Here is a 25,259-nt window from a genome sequence, read left to right on the forward strand (position 1 = left end):
CCGAGGGACCTACAGGACTGCTGGGCTGACAAGCCTGGGGCTGGTGTCTTTCTGGCCCAGCTGCATCCTTCCTGAGCAAGCTGGCCCCTGCTGGGTGTGGGCCATGCTCCCTGATATGGCAAAAAGAGAGAAACCTCAGATCAAGTGAAAATAAGAGCCAGAAACACAACACCCTAGAACCAGGAGCACAAGAAGGGAGGACCCATCGTGGGAACCAGATCCAAATTCATCTGTGAGGCCATCCCCAGGCCCCTCTGCCCTTCTCAGAAGAGTGGATCCAGGGACCCTGAGAGTGATCCTCATGGGCCAAACAGGGAGAAGGCAACATGAGGAAGAGTCAGCCCCACATACACCGGCCCCTCTGCTCTACTTGTCTACTGCATAGACAGTGTACTAAGGCCCTGGGTGGGGACTGCAAGGCCGGGGTTCCCTTTGAGGACCTATTCAGCCTCGGTTTTTATTTATTTATTTTTAAAAAGGTTTTATTTATTTATTTGACAGACAGAAATCACAAGTAGGCAGAGAGGCAGGCAGGCAGGAGGAAGCAGTCTCCCTGCCAAGCAAAGAGCCCGAAGTGGGGCTCGATCCCAGGACTCTGGGATCATGACCTGAGCTGAAGGCAGAGGCTTTAATCCACTGAGCCACCCCGGCGCCCCTCAGCCTCAGTTTTTAGACAACACGCTCCTCATGCCCTAAGGCTGTCCTGGACTAAGACAGGGATGGAGGAATGGGGTCATGGGGACAAGGAGCCTTCCTTCCTCTCGTCTTTCCTCCGTTTGAGGCAGTCATATGTCTGCCCTCCAAGCAAAGAGATGGGCCAGCGGGTGGAGGCCAACATTAAGCCTGTGGGTTTTATTTAGGGCGTTCAAAGGACAGCCCTGCCATTTACTGGCTGCATGACCTGGGCGCTTTCTTAACCCTTCCTCATCTACGAAACAGGGATATCAAGGCTCTGTCATTTCATTAACGGGGAGGATTAACAGAAATCAGATCAAACGCTTGACACAGTGACTAGTAAGAGCGAACGCCTACTGAACACAGGCTGTCAGCGTGATCACGCCTGCGCAATTGTCCCTTGCGCTCTGCTGAGAGCCAGGCCCAGCGCCAGGTGAGGGGACCCGGAAGTGAGCCGGCGCGGGGGTTCTTCCCTCGCGGACAAACAGGCCTCCATAAGCCGACATGAGGGCCAGTTGGGTGTCCCAGGTCTGCCCGCATCCCCACAGCCTGGGACCTGTCCCTCCCACCCTGGCTGAGAACTCTGCACGCATAACTTCCACCTCAACCTCGCTCCTCACTCCACGGACGTTCTTACCCCAGCTCGCATTTCCCATATTATCCGGGTGATCGCCCACGCAGGCATACGCATGCGCATACTCACACAGCACGCACACGTTACGTTACATCACGTCACGTTACATCACGTCACGTTACATTACGCGTTACCTTCATGACTAAAGAACAGCCTGGCAGGGCTGGTGCTAGCCGCCTGTCCCCTGACTTTGAATGCGTGCCTTCTAGAAGACTCCTGGGTCAGTGCACGGAAAGGGAGGAAAAGGAGCTTGGAGCACTGTTCTGTGGTGGGGGTCCCCATGGCCAAGGCTCCTTCAGCCTGAATTCTCCCTTGCCAGCACAGCTCAGCCCAAGGAGGGGAGGGCTGCTGGAGGGAGGGGCCGGGGTTGGGCCCTGGTGGGTGGGACCTTGGTCAGGGCTGCTCACTCCTCTGTTGGTCTCTCGTCCCTGAAGGCTGAGAGATTGAAAGTATTTACACTCTTTAGGGAAAAGAATATATTCACTCCTGCTGAGAAACTCGAATAGGGGATGTAGAGTCTTCTGAGAAGGGGTTGCAGGGAATTAGAACACAAGGGTGGATGGATCGTGGATCTCAAATAAGGGGAGGGCCTCACCCTCTAGCCTCGCAACCCTCCCTGCTCTGCTGGCAAACCTGATACTAAACTTGGGGTCACGGGGAACCCCTCTGTGAGAAACGGAGCCTCTGGAGCTCAGTGCCCCTCTCCTACAGTACCCCAGAGAGGGAGGGAGGAAGGAACAGGGGAAGGACTCCCTCTCCTTCTTTGTCAGGAGTCACTTAGTTTCCAGTAGGAAGAAAAGAACACGCTGGTAGGAAATGTTCCCATCTACAACCAGAGCCCGGAACTTCAAAGGAATTTTCAAAGAAGGAAAGAAGTTACCGAAGAGGAAATGGGGGGTAACAAGGAAAGAAACAGTAGAACATAGAGCCCCCAAACATCCCAGGCTAGAGAGTAGGGAGCAACACACACAACATCAGTGTGTGTGTATGTGTGTGTGTGACAACGGTGCCCTGCAGCAGATGCAGAAGGAAGTGCCTGAATTAGCAGACAGCAACATTTTTTTCCAGGCATGCCTTCCCAAATGCCTTGCAAGATTCAAAGTAAACCCCTCCCAAGGATGGCCCATTGTCTAGGACCAGCCAGTGTGGCAGAAGTGCAAACACAGCTTACAATTATTAGAAAGCCAGTTTTGTGGATTTGGGCAGGAGGTGGGTATTTTTGCAAATTTAACTTTAAAGAAAGACTTGTGAATATTTTAATAGCTCACTCTTCAAATGTACATAATTCAAATTTACAAGAAAGGCACTGTAATGTACTAATTTATGTAAGTTTCATTAAAAAGCAGAATTGTGTTTTCCTGAGCTGGTGATTAGATCACCCTAGGGCAATATTTGCCACCTTCCCCAGAGGGTCTCCAGGACATCAGTGCTTCCCTCTCAGCCTCCTCCAAATGCTGTGTTCTTCCTAATAGAGTTCCCGGGGGAGCCACTGAAGGCCTGGAGTTCCCTCTTTTGAGGTCAGAAAAAGGATCCCCTTCAACGTTTGGCTGAACCGAAACAATGTCTCTTGGCGGGCTGCAGAAGAAATGCAAAGCATTCCTTATAACAAAATGAACGGAAGCAGTAGTGCTCAAACTGTGGTCCCTGGACTAGCAGCATCCTGGAAACCTGTTAGAGATGCAGAGTCTCGCCCTCCCTCCTTACCTCCACTAGTGACTCTGGGCACAGGGCCCTACAAACTCTGCTGTGACAAACTTTCCAAATGCTCCTCATGATAAAATTCTAGAACATCTGACCTAAGGACAACAAATCACTTACCGTAATAGCTATGATTGAATTCTTTCAAGGTTATTTGTTTTTTTAGTTGACACTCAGATTTAGCATTTATTACTGCCATCTCCCTGCCTATCCACCGAGCAGACAAATTGGGGCATCGCTGGGCACATCTTAGAATCACTTATCTTTCCGACTCAGGAGCAGTAAGTGAAATAACCATCACTAAATTATGCCACTCTCCAAGGCGGACAGAGTGACAAGTCTTTGTCCTCAAAGGGATAAGGCAAGTTTCTGAGCACTGACTTGTAATTCAGAAGTAAGGAGAGCGGTTCTCTGGAGCTTTGGCCTAATTGCTAAATTCCTCTGCAGCAGAGAGAGGATAATACATCCACTTCCTGGCTTCCTCTCCCAGCGTGGTCGAGTGGACTCACACAGCAAGGACAAAACATTGCCACGTTCTGCTCAAATCTGTGAAACTTCTGTTGAGAGCATTTATTAAGAGCCCAGTATAAAATGGCAGACCCTGTCCACCGGGGAGTCTTCCTGATGTCTTTCTGTTTGTTTTCAGGGATTACTTTTATACTGTGACCTTGTGGAGTCGACGTTTGAAAAGTTAAAGTTGCCTAGCAGGAAGGTGGATGCTTTAGATCATTTTCAAAAATGCTTTCTGATTTTAAAATTGCACCATCAGAGAGTGGACAGTGGCAAGTACAGCCAGCAGGAGGGGAAGACCTGGAAGGCCATCCGCGTGGACCTGGTCATGTGCCCCTACGAGCGCCGTGCCTTTGCCCTGCTGGGCTGGACTGGCTCACGGGTAAGTGCTATGTGGGTCCAAAAGATATGGGCTGAGTCTACTGGGGCCCAGGAGAGAGACAGTGGCAGCGAAGTCAGGGTAACAGGGAGGAGTGCCCAGAAACCTCCAGATATGGGCATTCTACCTGCATGCAGTCAAGTGAGACTAATTAATTTAGAACAGTGTGGCCCTGGGCTGGCAGCTGCTCACCTGGGAGCAGGTGAGATGTGTAAATCCCCCCTATCTCCCACCCCCCACCCCACCGTCCCTACCCCATCTCCTGAATCAGAAACTTTGGGGATGGTGCCCAGGAATCTGTGTTTGAAAAAAGCCCTGCACATATTTCATATTTCTGATGCTAGAGTGTGAGGACCCGTGCAGAGAAAGCAGCAAGGTGGCTGAGCACACAGGTTTGGCTTCTCCCAGAGCTGGTCATGAGGCACTGTTCTCCCTCCTACCAGCTGGGGGATCTCTAATGAGTTCCCTCTGTCCTTGAAGACTTGGTTTTTCCATCAGGTCCTAGGGACCTCAGCCACTTCCTGCTGAGGGGCTGCAGGGATGGGTGAGATGAAGCTGGCAAAACCCTCAGTACGATGAGGGCCACGTGGTTGGTGCCGGCCAAGTGGCAGCTCTCACTCCCACCATGTTATATTCACAAGAGTGGTGCCCCTGATTTGATTCTCATCAGCTTGAGCTCCCCACTCTGATGTAAGCACCCCTCCCTTCCATCAGTGTCCCAGGGTAGCTAGCTATGACTTTGAGTGACATGAGCCTTTAAAGGGTTTTATGTAGATGAATGACATAACACAGATTAATTGTCCTCAACCTTGAGTTAAGTGCCCAGTGCCTTTGCTTGAGCTGCAATTATTTCAACAGAGGGTCTTGGCCCTAGAATTTCTTACCCTCACCAAAAATATTGGCTGAAATTTTTCATTCACGAAAGCTGGAAAAACTGATGGAACAATATATCATAAATGCAGCTTGTTTGACCTGAATCTTTGGGAACACAAAGTCTGTTGAGAAAGAGGAGAGTTTCAAAAGGAAGTCCAAGGTTATATATGGTCAGACCAGTTAGGAATCACTGGCAGAAATGGTTTCCTCTTGTGCATTTTGTTTGAAGATGGGTTAATTTCCAGCACATTCTAGTATCTTCTCTCAGAGTCCTTGGAAATTACTGCTATTGGTTCTGCAGGTGTTGACAGAACACTAAGCTTTTCACTGGGCCACTTTAAGTGATTTAACCTCTTTGAGCTCCAATTGTGCCATCTCTGTGGTGAGTAACAGTGGTGCCCACCTCCTATGTCACCATTTGGGTTAAGTGAGAGACTGCATGGGTTTAAATGTGGCATGTGCCCAGCATATGGTAGCTACTCATGTTATTATCTTTATGCCCTATTTATGCAGTCACTGAATATAGTGTTTTGTCTCCAGGTTGATACCTGTTGGTGGGCAACCAGAATTAGTTCTAGTCTAAAATTTTTTAGGTGAGAAATTCAATTTCACCTTTTTACCCAAAGATTTCAGGGCCTAGGAATTATTCTCCACACATTTTTTTAAATTAATATTTGACAGGCAGAGATCACAAGCAGGCAGAAAGGTAGGCAGAGAGAGAGGACGAAGCAGGCTCCCTGCTGAGCAGAGAGCCCGATGTGGGGCTTGATCCCAGGACCCTGGGATCATGACCTGAGCTGAAGGCAGAGGCTTTAACCCACTGAGCTTTAACCCACTGAGCCACCCTCTCCACACATTTCATCTATTAATCTCACCTCAGTTTGGGGCCTACAAATGTGAATGGTGCCCTTGAGAGTTTTGCAGTACACAACTTGTGCAACTATATGCAGCAGCTCTGGATCCATCTCTGAAGTCTGTTGTGACCAATGACACAGGCAGCCTGATACCATTACCCCTGCTCAATGTTCAGCTTTCTTCATCTGAAACACAAGACATTGTCCTTGCCATGCCTGTTTCACAGGGTCATCGTGTGAAACTAAAGAGGCTTTAAAGCAAAAGGCAGAACTGTCTCAGGTAAAGTGCCTGAGCTTTGGGATTCAGGAGTCTAGGTCCTAGCTCTATCATTGGTTGTGTGGTCATGGGTAAATGACTTAAGCTCTCTAGGCGTCCTTTCTTCATCTGAAAAACAGGCTAATAACAGCTCTAGCCTTACAGGATTGTAATGAGCATTAAACGAGACAACGCCCTCATCTCAGCACAATTCTGAGTCCAACTGTGTACTTAAAACTGTTCCCTTTGAGTTACTTAGTCTTTCAGACCCTTGTAGAAGTTGTTAAATATTAACAGTAAAAGAGCACATCAGAAAATTAATATAGAGCAAGAAATTAGCCCAGTGCCTGGCATAAGGTAAACTCTCCAGAAATATTAAGAAGGATATCATCGCCTGGTTTATAGCCATGGCCTTCCTGACTGGTCCTCACCCAGTACAGCTGAGTGATCCTGTTATAAATCAGATCAGGTTACTCTCCCCATTTAATTCAGAGTAAATGTGGAAGGTCCTATAATGGCTCGTAAGACCCTGCAGGATCCTCTCACCCCCTTAATGCCTCTGAACTCCTCTCCTACTGCTCTCATGGGCCAGGCTTACTTCTTGCTAAGGCTGTGTTCTAGCTATTCATCTACCTGGAAAGCTCTCCCCCCAGAGTCTACTTGGCTAACTCCTTCACGTCTTTCAATTCCTTGCTTAAAACCCCACCTTCTCAATGAGGCCTGCCCTGTACACAACACTTACCTTTCAACATATTCTGTAATTTATTTATTCCGTTCTTGTGTCTTTTCTGTGTCCTCTGCTCAAATCCAAGCTCCGCCAGTGTAGATGTGTTATGGTCTAAGCACATAGAGCATACCTGGCACATAGCAGATGCTCACTAAATATGTGTTCAGTAAATATTATTATTCTCCAAATAAAAGGCATTATTACCATTTCTTACAGCCTAAGGGGAAATGTTCTGAGGTTTGAGAAGAGGAGTCCAGGAATACATCTGTCAGCACACATAACTGGGGAGCTGAGGGCAGTCTCTCACTGTCCTCAGTATCCCCATCCTCCCCAACCTTTCCCAACACAGTGTGAGCAACCATTGCTCTAAATCCTGGGGGCGGTGGCCGGGGTGGGGCCATGAAGATAGTGTCCCAGGGCTGGGAGGAAGCTCAGTGCCAAGCAACACTGTCATATTTTCACAGACCCGGAGCTGCTGCCTCCAGAATCTGCTTCACCCTGATTTGTCCACAACCCTGGCTCCCCCTCTGGCACATTATCAAAGAAGACTTCTGTTTGGAAAGTCTGTTTTCTTACACATGGAGTGGTGGTGGGGAAGGTCCCCGCAGCAACCAGCTTTCCTAAAGTAGGAGAGGGCTCCTCCCACTAGAGGGTGCCATCATTCCACGCTTTCCTCCTCTCACAGGGGCCGATCAGCATTTCTAGATTTGTGCGGCTCTCAGGTAAAACAATCTGAATGGCAACTGTCCTCTATCTTAGGTTTCAGCTTTCACTCCCTGCAGCTTCAGAGCCCACCCTTGACCACAGGACATGCTATTCTGGGACAAGTGGCTCAAACCATCAGTTTTACAGAATCTCATCTGAGAGGCTGTTAGAGTGAGAAGGGACCTTACTTATTCACTTCCTTCATCCTCCTGTTCAACCAATCAAGATCAGAGAAGCTGGGTGACTTGCCAAAAGATGCACAGCCAAATAGGAACAAAACTCCAGGCAGTAGTTTGGGTCTCCTGACTCCTCATCCTCTCTTACAATAGTTATATTTCAAAACAAAACAAAAACAAAACTACTATTCATCCAGCATTTACTTGGGGCCAGTTATTATCCTGGAGACAGCCCTCCCAACATTTATTTATTCATTCGACAAACATTTGCTATACACCTTTTATGTGCCAGGCACTATTAGAGAAGAGAATATGATCATGAACAAGCCAGGCTCCTATTTTCAGGGAGCTTACATTCTGGTGTGGAGGTGCAAGCACAGAGCTCTGTCATCACAGAACCTTGCCCTCAGGGAGAAAATTGCTTTGAGAATGTTTAGTGGAGATAAATAGATAGCTATCTCACCGTAGAGAGATAGATATCTCTAAACACATAACATCGAAGACATTCTAGGCTCGATAGTCATTTATTTTAATTATATCTCATCCAGCAGTTTGAGAGAGACCTCCGACGCTATGCCACGCATGAGCGGAAGATGATCCTGGATAACCATGCATTATATGACAAGACCAAGGTAGAGTTGTCTGCCCAAGATGGGCTTCTTTGATCATCATCCCAATGGTTAGCTCTCTGAGCACTTTTCGTGAACTGATTTTAGTGTCCAGGTTCAATTTCCTTTGCCCTGAGTGTCCTGTTCTCCCAGATCACGGTTGAGGACAGCTAGAAGAATCCTGATGGGATCATGCTCCCTACCTGGCCTGGAATGTACCTCAAGGGCTTTGGGCTCAAAGATGATGAGCTTGTTGGGCCCTCAGAACCAGTTCAGCAGTGAACATTAGTTGAGTTTGGTATATCTTTGTATCTTTAGTGAATAATTCCAAAGGAAACCAAGGATTCCCCCAAATCATAAATAGCACTCAAGTACCCCTTAAGTCAATGAGCAGTAGCATCTTAAGTGATCACTTAGGTCATTAATGAGAGTACCACAAGAGAGAGAGCAACAGAGCTGCCCTGAGATGTAGACGAGCAGTCATCTGGGCTCACTCACCAGCTATGGAACTCACTTGGTATGCTAGACGTACACTGGTCATGATTCAAATTCGTGCCTCAGCAAAATGATAAATTACTCTATGAATTATGAAGAGTTAAATATTCATCTGTTAAATCTACATGCCAAAGTCTACTGTTTTTACAGTGGTCAAGGACACTAAACTAAGCTCCGAGGGGAATAAGACACAATATAACTAGAAGTAAAGATCTTGACACTCTAGGAGCTTACAGTCTAGCTGAGCTGTATTTAGTTAGAGCTATCTCAGTTAAAAGTCAGAAACCCACTCCAAGATGGCATAGCAAAAAAAGGGTGCTTGGCTTATATAATTGCAGCATCTGGGGATAATCTAACTTCAGGTGTGGCTGCATCCAGCTGCTAATGCAGGTTTCGCTCAGTGTTGGTTTCATTCTCAGGCATGGTTTTCCCACGATTCCCATCCTTCCAGCTTGACAGAGAAGAACCTCTTTCATAATAGTTCTGGCAAGAGTCCTAGTTGATATTCAATGGCCAGGCCTAGGCTGTGTGCCCAACCTTGAACCCTTTACTGTAACTCTGATTGGTCAGGCTTGGATCATGTGGCCTTCCTCCTAGAGATGGAATTAGCCCCACACCTAATCCGCATGGACTGAGAGAAGGGAGTGGTGGTTTTCCAAAGAAAAGTCAAGGTGATGCTGTCAGATGAGAGGGCTGTAGATTGGCAGGAAAGCCTCACATGTCAAGCATGTGAGTGGAGGCATATTCACATAACACAATTTAGGAATACTTACAAATGAACACATTCTAAGTAGTTTAACATAACGGAGGATATCTTACATGCCTCACGCTGTGCTATAGGCAAGAAGGAATGATGGAGAAGTGGTGCTTAGTCTAAAAGAGATCATGGGCTGGAAGCCTGGTGGGGTTTGGAGTGGGGCAGGTGAGGAAGGCCAGAGGGAGAACCCAACATAAACAGATATCCTATAATTGCTTCTACTCATGACCTGGAGCAGCAGTGCCTCATTTTGGCTGCACATGAGAATTACCCAGAGCCTTTAAGTAGACTGGTCATAGGACCTCTTCTGAGATTCTCATTTCACTGGACCGGGGTGTAGCTCAGGCTTCAGTGGTTTTTTAGAAGTCTCATCAGGAGGTTCTAATGAACAACCATGGTTAAGAACTACAGATCCATAGAAAAAAATACCAACTGCTTGTAACTAAATATGTAAAGTTGTCAAAATTTTACCTTAATCGATGAAATATCATATTTTGGGTTAGAAAATATAAAAATTACAGAAGTCAGTTAAGATCTAAAGAAAAGAAGCCAGTTAAGATGACTTTTTATACTCAGAAGCAGGGAATTATGTTTTGGTAACAATTCATTCTGCCAAGACAATTTACAAGTAAAACTCACTATGTCAGCATCAAGATGTTTAAAAATATCTGAATGCACATATTCTTTTTATACTTTCAGAAAATATTTCTCAAAGCAGAAAGTGAAGAAGAAATTTTTGCACATCTGGGATTGGATTACATTGAACCATGGGAAAGAAATGCCTAGAAAAAGTTGTCAACTTTTTTTCAGCCTTTTTTTTTTTAGGTTAAGTAGATTATGCTTCATATTGTAGTAAAGATGCCTTAGAAATATATGAGATTCTTTAAGCCTTATTGAAATACAGATTGCCTTTAGAAATAGTTTTGAAAACATGATAAGACAGCACCTGGTAATGGGTTATGCTCTAGTAGGCCATTTGTATGACTGTGGCTTAGAATTCACAATGCATTTTTCCATAGAAATGATATTGAAATGGGTGGCTTATTTCCAGGGAAGCTCATCAAAGCCCACTTTGCCCGCAGGGTAACTGAGATACTGTATATTTGGAATAAAAATAGAAGGAAACAAGAGGTGGTGGAGTCTTCTTTTCACTCAAATACCATAAAATATTCTAAACAAAAATGTTACAAAAAGAATGAAGAGTTGAAGATTTATCTTGAGGAGAGAAACAGGTTTAATGAGAAGATCAGAGATTCTGGAAGGGGTTCTAGGTCCCTTCTGGAGCTTTTGGAGGATGGGGTCCTAACTCTAGACTCACTGCGCTCAGGTCAAAGTCTGCTCCTCTGGTCACAGTGGAGCTGTGCTCTAGGTGTCCTAGCACAAGGCCACACAGAGGATGTATTCCCACTGCTTTCACTCAGAAGTGCAATTTCCTAAATGCCAAAGGAATATCTTCCCTGTTTTCTGTCTCTGAGTCTCTCTCTGGATCTTAGTGGCCCTTTCTCTCAGGGAGATGCTCTTTCTTGATCTTTTCATCTTAGGACACCCAGGGTAAGGGAGGCAGCTTTGAAAGCACATGTTGGAAGGTGACAGTAATTCATCGGGTTTGTAGAATGTGTACTTAGTTATTTGAAGAAGAGGGGACACGTTCATGAGCAATCAGAGGCCCTAAGTGAGAAGGAAATGCCTCCACAGCATATCAAAGCGGAGTTGGTGAATGGATCCTGAGACACTATGGACCCAAGTTCTTCCACTAGGAGACCCTGCTTGTTCACCAACAATGGCCCTTCCTGCATGAGGGAACCAGGACTCCTGGAAACCATGGTGAAGGCCTGACCTGAGCCAGCTACGGCTGTCCACAGACTTTCCTCAGATGGCAAGCAAATTGCTACTTAGCCCACCCCTCTGATCCTGTGTTCATCCACTCAGGAGTCTTCTTGCTCTCTTTTCCTGGAGAGTGCAGTGGAGGCCTTTCTCTCCACTCCCACAAGTGGATATAGCCTTCATTTCTAATAATCTCTTGGAACAACACTTGCCTTCACTCCACTGTGTTTACCCTCAAAAGAGACGCGTGCGCGCACACACACACACACACACACACACACACACACACACAGTCTGTTGTAGAATTACCTTCCTTAAGTACTGTCTGATCACAGACACAAATGGGAGCAATGAATCGTCCAGATATGTGCTACCCCTGTGGTCAGGGAACAGATGTCTCCACATGATTTCTACCTTGATACATTCAGAAATAAGAAATTGCTTCCTCTCATACATCCCCTTTATGTTTTATTTATAGCCCAACTTGTACCATACTAGCAGTGGCCATCCTTCCCATGGAAGTCAGGTGTGATGGGTTTCAGGGTATTTTTTTTTTTTTTTGAAAAAAGAGATGTGGAAAAAAGATGATAAGGCAAGACACACAGAAATCAAGCCCTTTCCCCAAAATCATAAAGGAAAGCATAGGTCAAGACTAAAATCCACAGGCTCCTTCTGGACCTCACTTGGTGATTCACTGCTTATTAAACAACAAGATCTGAGTGTTGGAATGAATCCTTAGCTCTGTCACCTACAGAGACAAACCAACCCAAAAGTTTTCCAGATCTTCAAAGGAAATCTGGGTTGGTTAAGAAGCAGCTTGGCATCTCTTATCACTCCAAGCACAAATCCCTGGGTTTTCAGCTCTGTTCCAGCTCTAGATTCTCCTTGATCGAACTGTATCATTCCAGGCTCAACCTGGGCATAAGCCACCACAATCCCCTCCTTCTCTCCATTTCGACAGTGGGACGGTAAGTGTCAGGCATGGGCTCCTCGCTTCCTGCTACAGTCTTCACATATACATGGGCTCCTTCTGATCCCATCAGATTCTTCTCATGTGTGGGTGACCTCCTAGGATTCTTGAGAAAACAAACAGGTTTTTCAAAAATAGAGCAATGACTTCTGGTTCTGACTCAAATGGGGCAATGGCAACCAGATTTACCCTCCCACCTGAAACAACCAAAATCAGAAAAAAAAATCAATAATTTTCAAGATGCTGGACATCAGGCAAGGAAGGATATAATTCTTGAGAGATAGAGAACAAATGAGAGGAGGCCTACAATTGCCAAGTTTAATGCCTTGGCAGATTTTTTCTGGCCACTCAACTCTCTTCTGTTTAACCTTAGCTTGGTGTTTCTTTTTCATTCTTTTTACCTTTAATCTATTAGTTCTTTATATTTAAAGTGAGTTTTTGCAGGCAGTATACAGTTGGATCTTTTTTTATATCCAAACTGATAAAAAAATTTATTTTTATTTTTATATCTCTACCTCTTAGTTGGAGTATTTAGACCATTTATATTTAATGAAGTCATGGTTGGGTTTAAATGTACCATCTTCCTATTTGTTTTCTGTTTGTTCTGTCTATTCATTACTACTTTTTAAATTTTTTTCTGCTTCCATAAAGATTTTAGGAGCATCTTATTGAGGTCTATGAAAAAAATCTGTTGGAATTTATATTAGAGGTTGTTTGACATCTTTATGCTCTTGAGTCTTCATATCCAGGAGCTTGGTATATAACTCCCATTATTTAGGTCTTACTTAATATCTTTTACTGAAGTTTTATTATTCTCCACAAAGGGGTTACAGCTTTTCTTAGACTTATTCTTTAGCATTCTACATGTTTTTATTACACTACAAAGTGGTATTTTTTTTAATTACTTTTTCTAAGTGATTGTTATTGATTTTTAGAATGCAAAGTACTTTATCATATCCAAGGAACTTGTTAAAATCTCTCCTTAATTCTAATAATTTATCTGTAGATAATTTGGCTTTTCTATGTAGATAATCATATCATCTGCAAATAATAACAGTTTTGTTTCTTCTTTCCCAGTTTTATACTTTTTTCTTCTTTTTCATTGTATTTTAATCTGTACTGAGGTATAATTGACAAACAAGATTTTAAGATGCTTAAAGAATATGATTTTTTTAACACACATATACATTGTGAAAGGATTTCCCTTATTGAGTTAATTTCTACTTCTTTTTCTTAACCTACTGCATTGACTAGGACCTGAAGTACAGTATTGAATGGAATTCTATTCTGTATTGAATTGAGCATCCTTTTTTCTGATTTAAAGAGAATTCATTTTACCTTTAAGTATGATGTTTGCTGTAACTTTTTTAAAAGTATGTCTTCTTTCCAGTTAAGGAGGTTCCAATTCTATTTTCAACTTGCTAAGAGTTCACATCACAAATGGCTATTTAATTTTTTTAGACTCTCATCTCCTACTGAGATGGTCACACAATTTTTCTGTTTTAATTTGTCAGTGAAATAAATAATACTAAATTGATTTTCTAATATTAAATCAACCTTGAATTCCTATCCAGCCAATAAAAATACAGTGAGAACCTCCTTTGTGCCCAAGCTTCATTGGGTTGCCTCTTTCCTACATGAGTCCACATTGTACTACTTCCGTACATGGAAGGTTTAAAAACCCTTAGCTTGCACGTATTAATGACATACAGTGATTAAAGAAAAGGTTTATTTGAGAGAGAGACAGAGAGCACAGTGGGGAGGGGGAGATGGAGACAGAGAGAAAGAATCTCAAGCAGACTCCCTGATGAGCATGGAGCCCAGTGTGGGGCTTGATCTTATGACCAACCCTGAGATCATGACTTGAGCCCAAATCAAGAGTTGAACACTTAACCAACTGAGCCACCCAGGCACCGCGTTGATATTCAGTGATTTTAACCAAGAGTTCTTACCTCAGCAATCTTGGGATTGTCATAGATTTCTGAAATTTCACATGGCCTCTCACTTTCCTAAGTTGATAAAAACAATTTAAAAAATGAAGAAGAAATGAAGGGTCACATCATTTCCCTATGACAATGATTAAAATCAATGGTTCTTAAACCTGCATGCACGTAAGAATCACTAGAACACTTTAAAAATAAAGTAACCAAACAGATAATAATCATCCCCCCCCAAAAAAATCCATAAATGAGAGATACCACTGTAAGTTAACTTCAAAATTGACAGTGGAGACAAGTGCATAGGAGTAGAGATCAAACAAGATTGGCCACATTTTGATAATTGGGTTCATTATACTATCTCTCTACTATAGTAGACATTTAAAATCCCTCATGCCACAGCCCTTTTGTCCAGAGATACTAATTTAATTGGTTTTGGTGATTGGTATTTTTAGTTATAGTATTGGTATTGGTAGCCTCCTAGATGCGTGTTAAAGTGCACCAAAGGTTAAGAAACTATGATTTAAATAAATGACACCACCAACAACCACAATACACCTTACTGTGTTTAAAGTTCACAGCTTGTCAACACATCTTTACAACCATGATCTCAGTCCATCCTCACAACCTCCTAAAATAGGGAGGGTAGTTTTTATGACTTCTGTTTTGGAGTAGAACTAACCAAGGTTCAGAAAATGTGAAGTCATTTGATCAGAGTCACATAAGTCATAAAGTGGCAAAGCCAGGTGTAGAGGCCAGGTGGTCTGTCTCCCATTAATGCTTATCAGTGTTGAGAACAACCAGGACTGTTCACAGAGGATGGAATTAGAACCCAGAGTCCACACAACACAGTTGTATTACAACCACAGAAACTTCTTGGGTATTGTCTGGGTGGCCTTTGAATTCTGAGCCTGGTCTCCAGAGCAAACCAGCATTTGGAGGGGTGAGGTGGGGTTGGTAGATTCCCTTGGGGCTGATAGGTGTTCTAACGTAGAAAAAGGGCAAAGATAAACACAGCCTATTCCTACCATAGACCCCTCAGCACCTGTTTGTCTCCTACCTTTCCTGAGATTGTCCCCACTCTCTTTATGAAACTTAGGCCCTTCTGTCCTTGACCTCAGAAAACATACCCACAGTACAGGTCTGCATTTGCCATGGCAACACCTGTCCCTCTCCACAGTTACTTTCTGCCACCCCAAATACCATCCTTATTGCCACAGATTTCTGAAAGTGAAGGTTGGGTGACAGATCGGCTCTGCCCAGAGTATAGTATCATGAGTCTGTGATAGAAATCGAGGGGCAGGAATCCACCATCATGTCCCCCGGGAAACAGATGCGGATCCTGACACCCTCAGGTGTCAAAGCAAATATTGAAATATTTTATTACTGAAATACTGACTCCTGCCAACACAACCAGACCCAAAGGAGCTTGCTAATCACCTCGGCGGAATCATTGCTGCTTCTTCTTCGGCGGATCAGCATGAATAGTAAGGACACCAGCAGGGCTGTGGCCACCAGGGATGGGATGCCTGCTGCTAATCCAAGAGAGGGCCCACAGTCCTGCCATACAGAGAAGGGCAGAGTCAGGTTCTCCAAGAATAAAGGGAAAGTTAGGTTGATTAAAAATAAAACAAAAACCTGCATAGCCTCTAAATGTCATATACAAATCAAAAGATTAATAAAATAATGCAGAAAAAGGTGTTTGCAATACACATGACAAATGACTCATGTCATAGGACTTAATTTACATAGTTTAAATCAATGGGAAAAGGATGATAATCCAGGAGGAAAAATGGGCAAAGGATAGGAACAGGCCATTCCTACAAACAGAAATACAGATGTCTCATCAACATAGTGAAAGCTGAGAAACAATTCAAAATGATTAGATACTATTTTAACCTATCAGTGAGGCAAAAAGTAAAAAGTTATATCCCACATCATTTTGATGTAAATGTTTACATTTATTTGCACTACATGCATTAAGCAATTAATTTCAGATTACCTGGAAATATCAAAGATAATCTGTGAATCCCTGTAAATGCTCAACTCTCATATGTAACATACATACAAAGAAGTACACAAATCATAAATAGACAGCTGGACGACTTCACATGTGGAACCCACGCAGCTAACCAGCACCCAGACGAAGACTGGTAGGGACCCCAGAAGCTGTCCCTATACTCCCAGTAAAGGTGCGTGTGGCCACTATCTTGAATTCTGTCACTGTAGATTAGTTTTGTTTTTGTTTTCCAGGATCACCTAGATGGCGATGAAAAATATGTATGGTTTTATGTCTAGCTTTTTCTGCTTAACACTTTGGGAAAATTGCTTGTGATTTCTGCATGCTCGCCCTCATTTTTGAGCTGAATTGGTTGTAAGAATAATTGTGGAGCCAGATTCTGTGTTTGATGACAGTTCACATATTTGAATTTTACTCCTCAAAACAAAGATAGGAAATGCCTAGAGCATTATTATTCCCATTTTACAAGTGACCAAGCCAAGGCTCCATAATGTGATATACTTACTGCTTCTTTCCCACTTGTAGCAGGTGGGGAGGAAGTCTGGGTGGAAAAAAAAATACATCTTAAAAAAATAAAACCACACAGTGCACTTTATACAAACAACCCATCCAAGGTTAAGCTGTAATGCCCAAATGCCCTAACTGGAAGATCCAGGGTCCGTGCTCTTCACCGCTGGGTTACACTGCCATCCGTGACCCAGTTTTTGTACTTGACAGTTCAGTATGGCTCAGCAGAGACCGACTTGCATATGTATCCTTGTTCCAAACCCCCCTGCAGATAGGTTCTGATGAGCCCCGTATTCCCCTCTCACCTACTTTACTGGGCACTGGACTTTTGGTCATTCAGTTGCACCAAAAGAGAAGGGTTATTTATTATTTTTTTCTAATATTAGAGAGAGAGAGAGCTCACAAGCAAGCAGGGAGAGGGGCAGAGGGAGAGAGAGAATCCTGATGCAGGGTCCCTGCTGAGTGTGGAGCCTGACCCAGGGCTCGATCTCAGAACCCTGAGATCACGACGGAAGCTGAAATCAAGAGCAGGCCCCTCCCACCTACTGAGCCACCCAGGTGTCCCCAAGGGAAGGGATATGTAGTAGAACATAACTGCCAGATAGGGTGACCAACCATCTAGAGAACTTGCCCAGGATATAGGATGTGCACTGCTAATACCAGACAGTCCCACACTGGGATGGCTGGTTGCCATACATAGGTCCAATGGCGGAGGGGACAGTTCTCAGAGAAATGGGCTATGAACAGAGAAGGCATTACACACGGTGATGACTAGCATCATACGGGCTTCCTTCCCACTCTCACTCACCTCCACGGCCCTAAGCTTCTCTGAGTTACCCTCACAGGGTAGGCCAAACCAGAATAAGACAGAACCTGAGGTCTCTACAGACCTAAGTTCAAGCAGCCAGTGGGAATGTTCCAGTAGGGACCATATCAAAGGTTTTGACAGGTACAGAGAGGGCTGGGGATTGGGGGGAGTAGTGTGAGGGCAACAGTGAGAGGGTGAAACAGAGAACCCGAGCCAGACAGGGAGATTCTGAAGGCAGGGCTCTACTGGGAGGGCGGAGTGGGTGGGACGGAGATCCAGGGCGGCCAGTAGTGGGCGCCAGAGGCCGGCAGTGAGTCAGGAGGTGGCCCCTTTCCGCGGCTCTCCAGGACCATGCCCCCCCACCCTGGTTACGGTAGAAACGATCACTGGCTCACGCATCCTCTTACCAGGTAGATTCAGTTTATTCTCTTTGAAGAACAATGTAATTTATCAGAAAAATTTGGCACGGCCAAACTTACTGAAAAACCGGGCTGGGAAAATGCCCGTCTCAATCATAACAACACTGCGGGTCAGAGAACAGCCCCCCGCTGTATTATTTGCCCGCAACGTGGGCACAGAAGACAGAAGATCAGCTGTGGACTGAAACTATATGCCTTCCTCAACTCACAGTCTCTGTCGGTCTAGGAAGTAAATGCCATACTCAAGAGCCATAAACCCTTCATCCTTGTTGACCCAACAACTCCCCTTCTAGAACAGACTAAGGAAATCATCTTAAATGCAGACAAGGATTTAGCTGTAACTCTTTTTATCACCAAATGATTCTTGATTGTGGCTAATCGATTAAAGAAATAGTTCACTCGAACGAATGTCATGTGACCATTCTCAGTTATGGTTAAAAGGGCTGATGGAAAATATTCATCATAAAGTCCATATAAAATCACATGTAGAGTAAGAACACGTGGTACAAGAGACAACAAATGTCAAAATATACATAAAGTCAGAATATACGTAAACTCAAGCAGGACTAGAAGGAGCAACACCAATATTTTCTGCTGATCGGAATTTAGATATTGTGATTTTTTTTCCTATTTTACTTTCAAAATGTTTATCATTTTTATAATTGAAGAACTTTGTCTCAGCACCTCTCCCCACAACTGCTTGTAAGTGTCTGAAAACCTGCAGTTCATCCCTCAGCTTGAGGTCCAAGTGAAGGAGCTCTGCCCACCTCTCCTCACCCCTGCAGGCACCTCTGCCCACTTGCCCAGTGACGGGGAGCCTGCAGCACTTACCGTGTTGGCCAGCAGCGTGAAGTTCAGTGAGAAACTCTGGAGGAGAGAAGGAAACATTAATGCTCTGGGAATGGTCAGTTGATCAGTCTCCGGACCCCACTACTGACTGTCACCTGCCCTGGTGGGTCTCAGGAAAATTCACTGATTCCGCAGGATCAGTCAAACCCCAAGCTCTGCTCCCAATCTTGCCCCTCTCCCCTTCTAAGATCCCCAGCCAGGGCCCCGTAAAGGGGCCAGCCAGTGATTGCCTGATGGGTCCCAACCCAAAGGGCAGCAAAGACCATATTAGAAATTCAGCAAAAGACTGAAAGTTTTGTTTTACTCCAGAACTCCTTTGAGGGAGGGAATGGTGTGACCTTAGAAATACTTGGTACTTTCTGCTTGGGTAGGAAGTAAAGGCCACGAGGGGCAAGTTCCAACAAGAACACCTGCTCCAAACCCCCTCCCCAGGAGGGGAGAGAGAGAGGAGGAGGAGAGAGGGTGTGAGCAGGACAAGGCTTCTGTGCCTGCTGGGTCGGAGACAAAGCTTCCAGGAGGGGGGCAGAGCTGCTTAGGACAACAGAGGAGAGAGTCACGCTCTGTTCCCTCCCCTCACTCAGCACCCAGCCTCAGCTCTCCCCCAGATATCAATATCAAAAGATCGCGAGCTCCATTGGACACCATATTGTTAGCCTGTGCAGAGCCTCCGCTGGCTCCTTCTTCTTCCCTGTCCCCATCTTCTGTCACTGGAGTTTGGGCTAGCCCATGCCAGTCTTTCCAGGCTGCTCTTCCAGGACACCAAGATAGACACTCTTCTAGGACAATGTTAGAGCAAGAGAAATATCTGGGCCACCTTGGGTCCGGGGCTTCTTGCTCAAGGGACCCAACCGCTGCCCTTTGCACTAACACCAACCAAGCCCACAGATGCTGCAAGGACACTTGGTGGCTACTGCATGGGACACAGCTGCCCAGAGCCTTATCTCATCCGTGAATACTGGGTACTGATGTCAGCAAACCCAAGACAAAGCTCCCTTTGGGCAGACAGCAGAAGGAGAAGAGCAGCAACAAATGGGCCATTGCATGCGCTGTTTATCAATATTGGGATGACGAAGATTTTGGCCAATTTCAGAAAGACATTCATATTTTGTAGAAATAATTCTCCAGTGCTATCGTGGAGAGAAAAACATCACATCAGTTTGGGTGGGGAGAATCCGAGGCAGTGTCCTTTAGAGAGGCTGCTGGGAGGAATGAGGCAGCCCCGGGCTTGGAGTCACCTGAGGTGGATCCCAGTCCAGACTCAGTCATTTAGGAACTGTGTGGCCTTGGAAAAGTGAGTCAGAGTCTCTGGTCTCCATTCCCTCACAGCAAATCTATCTTCCCAGGCTTCAAACAGGGATAATGCCAACCCGCCCTGCCCAGAAGCCCATAGGGAAAAACGTCATTGGTAGCTCCTTCTGAACTGTAAAATCCACGGGGTGGGGGGGGGGGGGTGTCACATGATGTCATGTTCTTCATGGTCTGGCCAGCACAGAGAAAGGCACAAAGAAGCCACTTGGGAAGTTCTCATGCAGAATTGTGTGCCTAGATGAGCAACGTTCCGAGTACTGGAAGTTGCTACATTTCTTGCTAGTCTACGTGCTATATAATATCTACATAATGGTTCTAAAGGCGCCTGAAGATCTCAGTGGCCAAAGTGTCCCTCATTATGAGCTTGCCATTCATGAGGGGAAGGAGGGAGAGGCAGGATAATTACTCACTGTTATTGAGGGGATGCTGTGGGTCAGACACAGCATGCATAACCACCCTATGAAAGGAACGCTATCATCCCTACCTCGTGGGTGTGGGAACTGAGAGCAAGATAGGTTGCTGGTAAGTGGTCTGGGTCTGGTTAGATCACGGCTCTTCCTAACTCTAAAGCCGGAATTCAACTCCTTTTTGTAATCTCTTTAATAAAGGAACTCCCAGAAGCCTCTTCTAACTCAGCAAACTTCATTTGATTGAGTTACGCCCAAATACGTGTCACAGCCAGGAAGGAAATGAGAAAGTTTCCAGTGCAACTTCTGAGTGTCTAACCATTGCTGATCATGTAACAGAAGGCGGACTGAGCAGATGAGGACAAAGAGGGGGATGACACCCATTGCTTTACCTAGGAAATGAAGGTAGCTGAAACATCTACTTTGCGCCCTTGCTGTTTGTAGGGTTTTAAACACAAAATCTTAATATTAAAATAAATGATGAGAGCAGCAAATATTAGATGAGAATTGTTTTAATCATTAGTATTTTGCACATAGGAAAATAATTTTTTAAAAAATCCCAAGTCCCCTGAAGTCCTAACACAGTCATAGCTGCATGAGGAGATGTGAGCTTTCAATGCCTGGGAGTCGTTTCTTATAGCGAGAAGGGAAGGTTAGCGTGAGAAAAGATACTAGTCTACTCACCATTCCTGATGGCCTCCCAAGAACCTTCTCCAGCAGCACCCTCGGCGAGCTCCTTTCTTAGTGTTGCTGCTGGCTTGTGCTTCCCATTTGTAGGAGCAACAGCCTGGGAGAGCCAGGGTGGCGGGGCAAAGGGGTGGCCCCATGGGAGCTCTGGCCATTTATGGGCAGGGGAGTAGCCGAGTCGTCTGCCCATCCCTCAGGGAGATGGTGTCCTTCTTCAAGGCCACTGTGGATGGCCCCACCACCCATCCCCTTTGTTTTCTTTTTCTCCTCTTACTTTCCAGGCTCCTTCCTCAGCTACACCCCTATCTCAGCAAAGAATCCATGGCTGGCTCGAGAGCTCAGTGGCTTCTGCGGCCAGCAGCCCTTTAGAAACAATGGGATCGCCACGCTGAGGCTGGCCGCTCCCTCCCCCGCGTGGACCGCTGTCCCCGCAGCCATGGGTAGAGTGCACCACAGTGTCAACACAGAGGTTGGCCGCGTGACGGGAGTTGGAGCCTGTTCTGTGTCCAGGGCAGGGGCTGTGGCTGCCCCAGAGAACACACTGCCTGGCCCGTGAGCTGCCTGGTGGCATGTCTGGCCTCACCCCCTTTCTGTTCTCACATTTTGAGTGGGGACCCTCGTAGAGCTGGAGGAAGCCACGGACAAGGACTGCTTTCTAGTCTATGAGGCCATTGTTAGGAGTTCGTTTCTTTAAAACAGTGAGGGAACTGGAGGAATCCCACGCCAACAAAACAACAGAATTCCAACCGATAAATCTGATCACTTAAATGAATGCATTCATCATGGTTCAACAAATCTTTCTTCTTCTTCTTCTTCTGTATTTTTTTAAAGATTTTATTTATTTATTTATTTGACAGACACAGAGAGACAGCGAGAGAGGGAACACAAGCTGGGGGAGTGGGAGAGGGAGAAGCAGCCTTCCTGCCCACCAAGCAGGGAGCCCGATGCTAAGCTCGATCCCAGGACCCTGGGATCATGACTGCGGGCACATCCTAGAAGGAGGCCCATGTTCCTGAAGCAACATAAACCAGGGGAGTGCCCTCGGAAGGAGTAAGGCAGCATGAGTTACATGTGTGGAGTTTGAGAAACAAAACAAATGAAGGAAAAAAGAGGCAAATGAAAAAAACAGCCTTAACTCTGGAGAAGAAACTGGTGGTGGGGCGCCTGGGTGGCTCAGTGGATTAAGCCACTGCCTTCGGCTCAGGTCATGATCTCAGGGTTCTGGGATTGAGCCCCGCATCGGGCTCTCTGCTCCGCAGGGAGCCTGCTTCCTCCTCTCTCTCTGCCTGCCTCTCTGCCTACTTGTGATCTCTCTCTCTGTCAAATAAATAAATAAAATCTTTAAAAAAAAAAAAAAAGAAACTGGTGGTTACCGCAGGGCGGTGGGTGGGGGAGGGGGACACTGGTGACGGGGATTCAGAGCACACGTATCCTGAGGAGAACTGAGTCATGTACGGAATCACTGAATTGCTACATTGTACTCCTCAAACCACTATAACAGGGCATGTTAACTGTACTGGAAACAGAACGTCTTAACAACAACAGCAGCAAGGGACAGGCTGAGCTGGGGCCTGACCAGTGAGCACGGCAGGGCACAGCGAGACTTCTGTCGTGGAGCGGTGGCACGGCTTTAGGAGTCGAAGTGGGAGCGGAGCAGGAGCTGGGTCATGTTGGCGCAGATGACCTGGCTTCCCTGGGAAGCCCAGAAGACAAGGGCTGCCCGGCTGGCCGCAGGCCTGTGAGTGTTGGTGGCGGCCGCCCCGGGGCAGGGGAACAGTGGAGATGGAGAGCAGTGAATGGGTTTGTGACTTCCTGTGGAGCTAGAGGCAGTCAGATTTGACAGCAGAGCAAAATATGCAGAAGGAAGCTGACTCCCCGGTGTCGGGCTCAGCTCACAGAGGGCACGGGGCCAGAGGGCACGGGGCCTCATGTGTGTTCGGGCAGGTGATACTGGGAAAATGGATGTGGGGCGCAGGGATCCAGGCCCGAGGAGACCGGACGGAGCAAGACCCACATGGCCGGTGATTCACGGGGCTTTCAGGTCCCAAGACTCCATGGGGACACCTCTGCTGATGTCCTGGTGTCTGGATATCATGGAGACAACAGTTCAGACAAGCCTGTGTTTAACCCCTTAGCTGCCATGTGGAAGCTTCGTGGTCTTAGGCAAGTAAACTAACTTCTTCCAGCCTCAGTCTCAATCTGTAAAGTGGGGCTAATAAGGTTTACAATGACCAGGCTAGTGAAATCAGTACAACTGGAACAGAGTGTGCCTCTAACTTCACTTGATGGGCGTCGACTCCCATCTGGACCAGAGAGCTGCACCGAGGGACTCTAGTTCATGGTCCCCGCCCCCTCTGGCTAGGCTGTCTATGGTGGGTAAGGCCAGTGAGGTCCTTTTTGACTCTTTGTCAAAATTGTCAACATCCACTGACCATCATCCCTCCTTCCAATTGTTCCTTTAGGAGAATTGCTAAGACCTCTAGTCGGTGGTGCACTGGCCAAGTGTCCAGGCCAGTTGTGGTTCTTGGGTCACAGGCATCCAATGGACTGTGATTAACTTAAGAAGAAGGGGGCTTTGTTGACTGGGTAGAACAGAGCTCACAGAAGGAAGAGAGGCCAGGGAAGCAGGCTCTGGGAAGGCAGAGCGAGGTTGCTCCTCAGGCTTCTGCAGCAGAGATCATCCACCGTCTTCTCAGGATTTCCTCCCAGTGAAAATGAGCTCCAACACATTCAGCCCTTTTGCCCCTTGATCAAAACTTCAATTCCAGGAAGATGATCTGATTGGTCTGGCTTGGGTCATGTGCCCCAGGAGGCCACGCCCTCCCACTAAGACTAGGTGGTTGGTTCGGCCAAAGGAACATGGCACCATCACTCAAACACCAGGGAACGGGTGAGATGAGTGGCGTCTCCTCCTCTGGCAGTGTTAGGCCTGGGAATTATCTTCTCAGAAACTGTAAAAGGCGTGTCCTTTTGTGGGTGAGAGATCGTGGCCACCGAGGCTGAGATGCTCTCATCATTTGTATCCTGCCACCATTTACATTTGTACCATCACCTAGAATGTTTTGCCAGGCAATAATTGGTTGGTTTAAAAACCTGGAACATTCTGAATGATAAATGGCCTTACTCTTGATTTTTTTTTAAATCTGTATCTAAAACGTCAGTAAGGAAATAGCGATGAAGTAAAATGTTAAAACACACAGAAAGATGCTGGTCATGTCTCTATCTACGAATGTCACATGTGAGAGTCCTTAGTGTGGCCCGCCAGATACTTCTAGTTCATCTCAGTCTTGACTCCCCGTTGAGAGTAGCCATGCGGGCTGCTCTGGCCAAGGACACGGGAGTGGAAGCAACGTGGCCCTCACCGACAGTGGTCAGAGAGAGTGCGTGATCTGTCAATTTCCTTCGGCCGGAGAAATCAGCAAAGCTCCGGTAGCAGCGGCTCCATCACCCCATCCTGACCAAGGGTAACGTGGAAGAGCTTCCAGATGCCAGAAATGCACATGTGTGAAGAACAAGAAGTCAGCCTTTCCCGTGTAATTTCTGATGTCTGGGGGTTGCTTTTGATGCAGCCTGAACTACCTTATCCTGACTGATCCATCAAGCATTCATACCCCTGTCCCATGGGGGCTCATCCTGGAGGTACTGGTGACAGCAAGAAACCTTGACCCTCCACACACAGCACAGAACAGTTGCGAAAGAGTTCTGCATTTAGATTGTTTTGCATTAAGACCAAATTGAGTGGGATGCTTGGGTGGCTCAGTTGGTGAAGTGTCTGCCTTTGGCTCAGGTCATGATCCCGGTGTCCTGGGATCGAGTCCCACATTGGGCTCCTTGCTCAGCGGGGAGCTTGCTTCTCCCTCTGCTCCCCTCACCCCACCTGCTTATGCTCACTCTCGTTCTTGCTCTCTCTCTCCCTCTCTGACAAATAAATAAAATCTTAAAAAAAAAAAAAGACCAAGTTGAGTGTTTAAAAAAAAAAAACACAGTTCCTTATTACCATTCCCTGATAGGACCCACAAAATCCTAAACACACCCCCAAGGTCTCCTCAACTGGTCAACTTGAGAAGATTGTCCTTGATTCAATGGAACTTCTGTCCTTGGGTTTAAAATGAGCCTGTATCACAGGAAATACATGAGATACAGATTTGCTGTATTTGACAAGGGCTTCTTCCAAGG

General features: G+C 46.0%; 2 protein-coding genes across 2 annotated transcripts in view; one reads left to right on the forward strand and one right to left on the reverse strand.

The window, feature by feature from the left end:
* DNTT (DNA nucleotidylexotransferase) overlaps positions 1 to 11,763 on the forward strand; it is a 31,900-nt gene extending 20,137 nt beyond the window's left edge. Inside the window, exons 9-11 of the mRNA XM_046028010.1 lie at positions 3,654 to 3,899; positions 8,036 to 8,119; positions 10,047 to 11,763. Of these exons, the coding sequence (XP_045883966.1) occupies positions 3,654 to 3,899; positions 8,036 to 8,119; positions 10,047 to 10,133 (417 nt within the window). The 3' untranslated portion in view covers positions 10,134 to 11,763. The remainder of the gene's footprint in view (positions 1 to 3,653; positions 3,900 to 8,035; positions 8,120 to 10,046) is intronic.
* Positions 10,865 to 21,448, reverse strand: OPALIN (oligodendrocytic myelin paranodal and inner loop protein). The gene is made up of 6 exons (XM_046028011.1): positions 21,081 to 21,448; positions 18,664 to 18,699; positions 16,604 to 16,639; positions 15,519 to 15,638; positions 14,094 to 14,150; positions 10,865 to 12,247 (listed from the first exon to the last, which is right to left on the reverse strand). Exons 1-6 carry the CDS (start codon positions 21,081 to 21,083, stop codon positions 12,071 to 12,073), a joined length of 429 nt encoding a protein of 142 aa, XP_045883967.1. The 5' UTR covers positions 21,084 to 21,448; the 3' UTR covers positions 10,865 to 12,070.
* Positions 21,449 to 25,259: the final 3,811 nt, after the last annotated feature.

This window comes from Meles meles, chromosome 13 (assembly GCF_922984935.1).
Source record: "Meles meles chromosome 13, mMelMel3.1 paternal haplotype, whole genome shotgun sequence".
NCBI lineage: Eukaryota > Metazoa > Chordata > Mammalia > Carnivora > Mustelidae > Meles > Meles meles.